This window comes from Hydra viridissima, unplaced genomic scaffold (assembly GCF_058129835.1).
Source record: "Hydra viridissima isolate aposymbiotic clone 2 unplaced genomic scaffold, HvirCarnegie_v1 scaffold_7, whole genome shotgun sequence".
Classification (NCBI taxonomy): domain Eukaryota; kingdom Metazoa; phylum Cnidaria; class Hydrozoa; order Anthoathecata; family Hydridae; genus Hydra; species Hydra viridissima.
In genome coordinates this window covers 2,615,434-2,625,881 of record NW_028324306.1, presented here as the reverse complement: position 1 = coordinate 2,625,881, position 10,448 = coordinate 2,615,434, and the positions used below count along the sequence as shown (strand labels likewise).

The following is a 10,448-nucleotide window of genomic DNA, read 5'->3' as shown; positions in this document are numbered from 1 at the left end:
ATTTAATCATAAATAAAGAAAAGAATGCAACTTGGATACAAACACAATGGTGATCATTGTGACATACAAACACAGTGTGATCATTATGAGATACAAACACAGTGTGATGACTGTTAACTTAAACGTAGTAATGAACTGGATAATACTTAAGAACAATCCAAGCTAAACAATTTTGAACCAGAATATGATTCTTTGAATGAGCAGATTGCTAGCTTTTTCTTCAACTTTAGTCTATTATTCAGCTTAGCTGACGGGTTAGAGTTTCAAAAACTTTGTTTACTTCTGCTGCCTGCATATATTCCCTCAAATCGTTAGAAATTAGAAGAATTGGTCAACAATTTGTATAATGATCTCTCTATTAAGATTCGCTAGTAACTTGAGAAAAAAAGGAACACTAATTATTTACCAAGATGGATTATTAATCATTCCGAATAATCCGAACATTACTCACTCTGTTTATGATAGAAAAAAAGAGTTTTTTGCATAACTGTTGATTCTGCAACAGAGAAGAAAACTGCAGATTCTTGCTTTATTATCTTTAATGAAGTAATTGTCTAAATAAAAAGGAAGTATGGCAAAGATGCTCTTGCTATCTGCAAGATTATGAGCTTAAGATAGTGAAGATGAGAGAGCTGGCTCTGAAACGGTATCCAGATGATCTAACATGGATACAGTGTATATTACGTAAGTTTGCAACAAAAAGATCTTTGCAACACTGCCATCTTAGAGGAGATATTGTAGAAATTTAAAAGTTATTCATCTCTCCCTATGAAAGATCAGCTGTACAACGTCAAAACACAGTATTTGTATTTTTCATAATTTCATATAAAAATGACTTTTGTAAAGTACGTCGGGCCGCCAACTTAACTTCATACTTGAAACTTCATACGGTTATCAAGAAAATGCATAGAATTCAATGTAAATCGACAAAATGGTATTTTTAGCTTTCATTAAGCTGTAATTGTAGATACTGTGTTTTGAAATTTATAGAAAAATTTGAAAATCCTATTACATTTAACTTAAAACACGGTATGTGTAAATTATATTTGTTAAATAAAAATTAATACCATTTGGGGGGGGGGGGGGTATTTAAGATGGGTGATGGGTCAACCGACTCCTCCTAGATCTATATTTTGTATTCAATATTTTGAAAAATCATTAATCCTATTTATCATTCGGCAAGAAGACGTGGCATAGTGAAAAATCTAGTTGCCCTATTCCTCCTAGAATAAAGTCTAAATACTCTCCTAACTCCAATGAACTAACAAATGTTAAAATTGTTTTATGAGTGGAGTATTTACAAAAACTTGTATGAAAGTTCAAAACAATAACCAATTAACAAATGCTTATTTCGCACTAATTTACTTAAACTAATATTGAATTTCTATTAAAATGCTCAATTAGTAAGTAACGTCCACATGGTAGTGGTTTAATCTAGTCTTTTAAAGCACCCCATTTTGTTGGTATTATGAATCACTTACTTTTACTTACCACAAACTGTATTTTGTTAATTTTCTTTAATCTCAACCTAACAATTATCATACTAAATTGCATAATTTACTGGTTTCAAACTAAAGAATAACAGATAAATGACAGATTTAACAAAATTATGTGAAAGCTAGAAAAAACCACTTAAAATAAAATTCAAAAATGAAAACAAATATGTATCACTTTCTTTATTGCATAAAATATATAATTTGAAAATACCTAATCTTCAGGTAGAACAATTTTTACAGTTTCATATAAAAATAACAACAAGTATAAACAAAATAAATAATAGTAAAACATAATAAAATAATTGTAAAGTACTTATTCAGTCATTATTAAGTCATATTCAGTCTTTATCAAGTCTTATTCATAATCAGAAGTTATGAAAGCATTACCAATGCCCATCTCATCAACCAAATCTTCTGAAGTGACAGACACTGGAAGATTTATCCAAAAATGTTTCCTGTTTTCTGGCATTACTGGAACAAGTTTGTCAACGATTCCTTTTTTTTTATTGAGGTTAATTCCTCTATGTTGAGTAATTTTTTTAGGGGCATATGTTTTAATGTTTTTTAAAAATTTTTTTTGTAAGAAGTCCAAAGTCTTAGGCTCTCCATTAAAATCTGTCCAGTATTCCATACAAGTTGATCCTCTTGAAAATTTGGCCATAACAACACTGTTCATTTTAAATCCACACAATGTATCTGTTTTTACATTGGTAGTCCTTTTTTTATTTTCCCACTCATAAAAATCTTTCAATTCTAAAATATTTAAATTTTTTCGGCTTTGGGAAATACAATTCTTAAGGTCTTCAAAGTCATATATATGCCTCATTTTTTTAATTTTTTTTTCAATATTTCCATGGACCCCATCAGCAGTCATATGGGTATGACCCTTAGTTAGGTATTTCATTGTTACTGATATTGTATTTTGAAATAAGGAATTTGTTGAATTTAAGTTACATACCAATGCCGTGTATAAGGTCCAATTTTTGTTCTGGCCAGTGCAATTATCAGCCCAGAAAATAAAATCTTGTACATCTCTTTGGTTACTAATTAAAGTCAATATTGAGTATGTAACATTTTCAGCTTTACGCCCAGCAATGGCTTTATGCCAAAGTACACAGTGGCATAAGGCATTTGGTTTTAATTGAGAAAATGTTTCATTAAATGTCACTAGTCTACTGGTGAAAAAATTAGATTTAGTATCTGGCATATTAGGAATTAATATTACTTTTTGTAAGTCCATTGAGTAGATACAAGTTGACTCGATACTCAGTTTAGAATCTTCCTTATATTTCGACGTTGCTGCTACAGCCTTGGCTTTATGGTTTTCTAAAAGTGTAATATTATCTCTAATTTCATTCTCATCAGTAGAATTTTCAATTATATTTTGATAGGTAGAGCAATCTTCACATTTATCAATTGTGGGATTTCTTAAAGATATATTTAAATCCTTTATGATTTGTCTATAAAACTCTTGAGAGCAATAGTTTTTATGTTGAGAGCGAAAATCATCATACATGGCTTTTACAGTTTGTCCAAAAGGCAAGTACATTATATTTGGTGCATTAAGTCGCCGATAATGACTTACAGATGGTTTGTACAGCTGTATATGATCAGCTACAATATCTTTGGGTAAACATTTTTTAATATTTTGCTGTCCTCTATTTTCAGTAACAGATGATATTAAAAAACTACTGTTCATCCTTTTAACTAGTTCTGTTAAAACAGAATCATTTGTATAGCCAAGAACGTTTAGAAGAGTGGTCTTACATACCTGTACTTCTTTTTTTTTGGAGTCTGGAAGTTTGTAAATCCTGGATTGTGACTTTTTAAAACTATTAACAGAACCCTCCACTGTTGTTCGACGTTTTACAGATGTAATTGTTACACATTTTGCTAAAAATTGTCTCCTCTGGACATGTGTTGTTAGAGACCAATAAGTTTTCCATAAAAACTTTTGATGATCAGTGGATAGATTGTCTCTACAATTATTTCTACACTCTACAGGGCATGTAAGAGAACGGTTTGGATGTTTTGTCTTGGCATTGACATTTTTTAATTCCCTTTTTTCTTCTAATACTGCTTTCTTATCTGCCTGACTAAACTTCTTCTTTTTCCTTGCAGTTTCAATAAGTTGATTATTTGGAATATGTTAAATATTTATATACATGTAAATATGATGTAGTAACAACTGAATTGTTGTAGGTATATACAAATTATTTAGTACCTTGATGTTCAGTAATTGGGGTTAAATCAGGATCAAAGTTACTGCCATTCAAATCCTCTTCAACTTCTTCAACTAAAAAATATAAATACTGGTATACAACTTTATGTGACATTTAAATATGATGTATTAACAAATGCATTGTTGTGTATATAAATTATTTAGTACCATAATGCTCAGTAATTGGAATATAATCAGGATCTAAGTCATTTTCATCCAAATCCTCTTCAACTTCTTCAACTAAAAAATATAAATATTAGTATACAAAATGATGTGACATGTAAATTAGGCCGGATCATAAAAATTAATTTTTTTTAGAATTTGTGAAAAGTGGCATAGTGTTGTTTAATATTTACAAAAAAAATATTTCTAAAGAATTGATTATACTTTGCATTTTTAAGTTTTAAGGTTTTATATAATAAGTATATTTACTTTAGTACATGCATTAACTGAAACATGCATTTAACCCTAATACTAGATATAATCCCAAGGTTATGAAATTGAACCAAACCTATACCTACCTAACTAAATTAACCCTAATGATATGAATAACTCCAACGCTATTATAACTTTATATTATTATATTATTATTATTATATTATTCTATTTTTATATGATTGTTTATTAATTTCTGCTTTTATCAACTGATTGCAGAATTTATCCGTCTCATCTTGTATTTTTAGAAATTAACTGAAATTCTGATATGTTATAAAATTGTAAAACAATAATGATTTCAAGATCTAAAGCTTCAAAGAATCGTCATATACTTTTTGGAGAAGGTCGTGAATTACCCAATTTTTGCTTGCCAACCCACAAGCAAGTTGGCAAAGCATTCTTGTCTGAGAAGAATTATGAAACTGAACCACTACGGTCTGTTTGTAAGAGACTAGCAGAGAAACTTTCTCAGATATGGATTAAAGCATCAGTTCCTACTATAAGTCTTCGAGGCATAGAATTACAGCTGGAGAAGTACATAGACAATTTTCAGAAAGTGATTCGATCAAAGTCTGCAACAGTCAAACAAGATGAAATAGAAAAAGATCTTGACACATTGTTTGACATTTGTTCGTGTAAATGCAAAGAACTTTCGTCTTGTTGCTGTCCAATGGTTCTGAAGGTGCCAGCAATTGAGCATGACTTCCTAACTGGTCAACGCACTATACGTGTTGGCAGAATAGCTGGAATCGACAAGAAGGAATCCGCACGTGCTGAGAGGCGTTTAAAACGAAAATCTGTTTCATTATCAAAGGAAGAGACTGCAGTTAAGTGTGCCAGAGTCGTTGAAGCATCTGATAATGAATCAGATCATGAAACAGACAACAATTCTGACACCGAAACTTATTCCCATTCCGTATCAGATGTCGATACCGAAGTCACATCTACTCGTCTGAAAAACCGTTGTTTAAAAAATATTGCTCTACAAGCAGATGGTTTTGGCATATCAGATAGAGCAGTTGCCGCGATTGTATCAGCAACTCTGGTTGATTTTGGTATAGAACATATGGGGCCAGTGGATCGGAATAAAATTCGCAGAGAACGAAAACTACTGAGAACATCCTGTAAAAATGCTGATTGTAGAATTACTGGATTGTATTTTGATGGAAGGAAAGATCAGACTTTAAAACTTGAGGGGGATAGGCAGACTGTGATTTCTGAGGAACATATTTCCATTTTATCAGAGCCAAATTCAAAGTATGTTGATCATTGTACGCCAACAAGTGGATCAGCCAAATCCATTGCAGATTCAATAATTGATACTGTTGACTGCACGAACCTTGTTTGTATTGGTTCTGATTCAACTAACGTTAACACTGGTTTAAACAATGGAGTTATACGCAGAGTGGAAATTAAACTTGGTCGACCACTGCACTGGTCCATTTGTCTTTTACATCTGAACGAGCTTCCTTTGCGACATCTTTTTCACTCCTTAGATGGTGCAACAACTGTAACCCATTCATTTAATGGACCAATTGGCAAGTCTATTTCAATGTCTGTTAAGAAACCCATAGTCAGCTTTGCCATACTTGTTGGTGAACCTATTATATGCAATAAGCAGTTGTTAAGCAGTGATCAACTGTACTTTTTCGAAATTGTTAATGCGGTGAAGACAGGTGTTGTACCAGATAGATTTAATTCTAGAACACCTGGGAGACTAAACCATGCAAGGTGGTTGACACTAGCAAACCGTGTTCTACGCCTCTATATATCTACTGAAGATCCATCAAATGAAATATAATGATAGAAACATCACGATTTCTTCCTGTGCGTTATCGAATAATTGTTCAGCAAGTTTTGAAGCGCAATAGCTACCCGGCTCATATCGAGAGCATTATTCTGGCTATGCTCAAAGACAACCGTCAAGTGATCCGTAAGCTTGCGTTGAAGAGAATTCTTCGTGCTCGTGAAGATGGCATACCAAATCGAAAATTTCAACTCCCTGAGATACGATTTCAAGCGACTAGTTATGAAGAACTGATTGACTGGCAAACACAGCCCCTCTTGGAACCTGTTCTGACAAAACATATTCCAACTGTACAAATATTGGCATGGCTTTCGTCAGTTGAAGACATAGTTATTGACATTGAGCCATTTCCATGTCACAATCAAAGTGTTGAACGTGTGATTAAAATTGTGACTGAATCAGCATCTAAAGTTTATGGTCATGAAAATCGTGATGGCTATATTCGCGTTCAACTGGAGCGCCGCAAGTTGATGCCTCACTTTGACACAAAATCTGAATTTAAGAACATTTAAGTATAGTTTCTAATCAACGTTTGCTAATGATATATTGTTTTGACTGTTCAAATAATTTGAATTTTATTATAAATTCAATCAATAAATTATGTAACAAATGAGCGTTTTTAAGTTAATTTATTTGAAAACTTCAAAGGTAAAAATACAAAGTATAGCAAATTAGTAGCGAAAAACGGTTTGCAGCATTGCATTCAGCGTATTTGAGAGCCAATTACTGGAAATTCCCGAAGAAATTTTCCAAGTTTTTTTAAGTTATGATCCGGCCTAATGTAAATATGTTATATTAATAAATAAATTTATAGTGTATATAAATTATTCAGTACCTTGATTTTCAGTAATTGGAACAAAATCGCTGTCATCAAAAACATTTACAACTTCTTCAACTAAAAAATATAATAAACACTAATATAAAATATAACATGATGTGTTAATATGTTGTGCAACTAACTAAATACTGTGTATAAAATATTTAGTACCTTCATTAACAGTAATAGGAATAAAATCAGGATCTAAATCATCTTCAACGTTGTCGACTAAAAATAAAATTACATGTTAATGTAAAAACATAATATAATAATAAGTAATTACTTAAGAGAACTTACTTATGCGCCTTGGTAATGCATAATTGTGATCCCAGTCCATAATTCTTTTTTCGATTAGTTATTAAATAACTTAAGTTAAGTCTTAAAACTTAAATCTTAAATTTTTACATTAAATTTTAATGTAAAAATTTAAGAATTAAAAAAAAATCGTTGCTAGTAGTTACTGCGTTTTGAGTATGAATTTCACTACGCTTGAAATATATTTTCGGTAGATTACAATCATAACAAGTTCAAAACACATTATCTACAACTTCGTGTAGATACTGGGTTTTGTTATTGTTTTTTTTATTCATCAGAATAAAATGTTGTAGTTACTGTGTGGTAACTCCTGATATAATAGCCTGTTTCCAAAGAGGATATTACATAAAAATTCTGCATGAGTTGGTATCAAAGAGTATATAAAAAAGTAAATTTTGATAAAAATGTTGGTTACTGTGTTTTGACGTTGTACAGCTGAGATGCTGAGTGATATGAAGAGAATTGAAAGTAGGTATCTTAAAGTGTGACAGTGGATCATCACCGTATACTTTTAATGATCTACAAAGATTGCTGGATGAACTTGATATGTGAAAGAACTATAAAATGATCGTTTGTGACACAACTGCAGTTATTGCAGGAAGAATCAATGGAGCTGTTGTGAACTGTAAGATAAATTTGTGAAACGAGGATTTCATAAAACCCAGTATACAAAAATGTGCAAAACCTGGTCAAACGACTACCTGTTGGTAAAACAAAAAAAAATACGTCTCTGTTAGCAAATTTTTTTTGACTCTTGAAACCTTCTTAAATACATTTACGTTCAAAATTAAGTCAAAAAATAACTACTTAAACCCTATTTTTTACATTATTTTTTACTATTAAATAATGGTATAAATAGTTACAATTTAAGACATGTTTTTTATTTTTCTACACAAAAAGTTTATTAATAAATAGCTCAATATACTCCTTTTATACAAATACTTTAATATATTACTTTTAATATCAAAATTTACAATTTTTATATCAACAGCATTTTAGGATTTAGCTGGTTAAAATGTTCATTGTAAACCGTAAACTATGATTTTTTGCTCCTTATCTCTAATAACTCAAATCATGCTAGCAGTTCTTTAAAGATGCTTACTGCTCAGAACAGTTATGCAGCACAAGAATCTTTCTTTGTACTCTGGATGATAATTTTTTCCCTTATACCTTGACCAATATTGATAAAAATCTTGATGAGCAGTTTCGACAGTTTGTTAACTATAGGGTCCCAGGAAGGGGGGGGGGGGATCCTTTGAGACTGATTAAATCCTTGATATGGTAAAAGACGGTGTGAATTTCAGGAGTTACCAGTTAACATTAAGTAACACCTTTAGAAATTTTCAATTCTATCAGAGAAGTCCGGCTCTTGGATGAATCCAAAACCTTGACTACTAAATTGAAACTTTTGAATGCTTCAGTTATGTGAAAGATGTTGGAAACCAAGTTTTTATCAAATAGTTGCTGCAGAATATTCAGATTTTTAACCTTTTTACCGACGGCGTCTCCAATAGAAGACAACAGTTCGGTCTGATTTTTTTACAAATAAAACCTGGTTATTGTAATCACGTTTAATATCATTTTAAAGGGTTACGAATGTAGTTTGCTGCATAGTGAGCGACTGATATCTGGGTTGTTCTAAAAAAGATGTCGAAAAAATGTCTTTAATATATATTATAGTTTTAATAAAATCCGTTCGCCGGCGGTGAAATGGTTAAGAAGCTTTCTGCATTCGTTTTTGAACTGGTCCCCATGATATCGGCTCAGTTAAATGTGGAGGGCAGCTGGCCACTTAACAGCTTCTATCCAAACAGTTTTAAGAATCTTGAAAAGAGGATTGACAACTCCTAAGAGGAAATGCAATTTCATCGGTAGGGTGATTTCCAAAATCAAAGAATTGTCAGGCCCGCTTATGATTGGCTTTCGAATGACATTACTGAAGAGCTTTGCATTAGCAACAACCCCGTCAGATGGCTGAAAAGACTCTTGGGCACTTGGATTCGGCGTCACACCATGTGCAAAGGTGCATACTTAAATGTGTTTTAAGATCATAAATTATATTTGCAACTTTCTTATCACAAACCAAAATTAGCTTAAGTCCATTTGCATTAATCAGTGACCAGATTTATTCATTATTGGAGCAAATCTTTGCCAGTCTTTTTAGTGAGAGGCTATTTTTGTGGAGGTGAGCTGGTTTCATCTCTGAACGCAGTATTGACGATGCTTAGACAAAACTTAACAAAACCTTTGCCACCGTCAATTCCGAGCTTAACAAAATAGCCACCAAAAATTTTGCGAGATTAAATACATGATTCACAACACTTGATAAATCGTTGCAGTGAGTAACAACCCTGACTGGCCCTCCGACATTTTTTAGCGGTGAGTTACCTTATCTAAACTTTTTAAGTCAGTTATCTAGGTCAATATATAAAAAATATTTGGTTTCCTCAAAGTTTTTCTGTATTAAGAAAAAATAAATATTTTTTATTTTCTATGTAGGTATCCTTAGAAAGGCTTTTCAATCATTTTTTAGGATTTTTTTGCATTTTGGCAGTAATTTATACCTCAGGAAATCGTCAGGTTAGAATTATTTTGTTCTATCTCCCATTTTAAACGTTGAAAGAAATTTTTAGATTTTTTTCTATAAAGTAAAGATTACTTAAAATTTTACGATTACTTTTTTAAAAAGTAACTTATTTTTAAAATAATTTATGTTTAAAGAAGCTATTTAGAAAAAAAAATTTAAAAATAAAATGTATTTTAAAAGTGATCATTACTTAGTAAAATTAAAAATTCATTTTCTCCCAACGTTTAAAATGGGAGATAGAACAGAATAATTCTAACCTGACGAAATGCTGAGATTTTCACGCTATGCATAAGCCAAGTCAAACCACGCTTTAAATACCAAATCAATACAAAGTATTGATTTGGTATTTAAAGCGTGGTTCTATAAAATGAAAACAGTACATGTAGCAAAGTATTGATTTGGCATTTAAAGCGTGGTTCTATAAAATGAAAACAGTACATGTAGCAATTAAACAATTGTAATAAAAATTGTTGGTATTGCATAGTAGAACACTCATGTAAAAATTATTTTGAAAAAAGTGACCGAATTTGAAAGTAATCGGTAATGTTTTGAGGTATAAGTAGCAAAAAACTAACAAAGTTTAAAGTAAAGCTGCCATAATTCCTTAGCCAGCCAACCAATCCGACTGAAATTTTATCCAGAGTTTGGTGTGGCTATAGGCTGCATTTGCTGTTCAACATTGGTAACTAAGAGGCATAGGGCATATTCAAATTTCTTGTATGTTAATACTGGTGTCGAATGAGGATGAATTGCAAAAAATTAGGGTATTG

The 10,448-nt window shown here is 31.5% G+C and overlaps 2 protein-coding genes across 2 annotated transcripts; one reads left to right on the top strand and one right to left on the bottom strand.

Annotated features, from left to right (window-relative positions):
- Positions 1–1,663: 1,663 nt before the first annotated feature.
- Positions 1,664–9,461, bottom strand: LOC149885600 (uncharacterized). The gene is made up of 6 exons (XM_090094216.1): positions 9,442–9,461; positions 7,507–7,610; positions 6,948–7,004; positions 6,795–6,854; positions 3,886–3,957; positions 1,664–3,792 (listed from the first exon to the last, which is right to left on the bottom strand). The coding sequence occupies exons 1-6, from the start codon at positions 9,459–9,461 to the stop codon at positions 3,710–3,712; spliced, it is 396 nt and encodes a 131-aa protein (XP_089950342.1). The 3' UTR covers positions 1,664–3,709.
- On the top strand, positions 4,210–6,567 carry LOC149885601 (uncharacterized). Its single transcript, XM_090094085.1, has one exon. The coding sequence runs from the start codon at positions 4,445–4,447 to the stop codon at positions 5,951–5,953; it is 1,509 nt and encodes a 502-aa protein (XP_089950211.1). The 5' UTR covers positions 4,210–4,444; the 3' UTR covers positions 5,954–6,567.
- Positions 9,462–10,448: the final 987 nt, after the last annotated feature.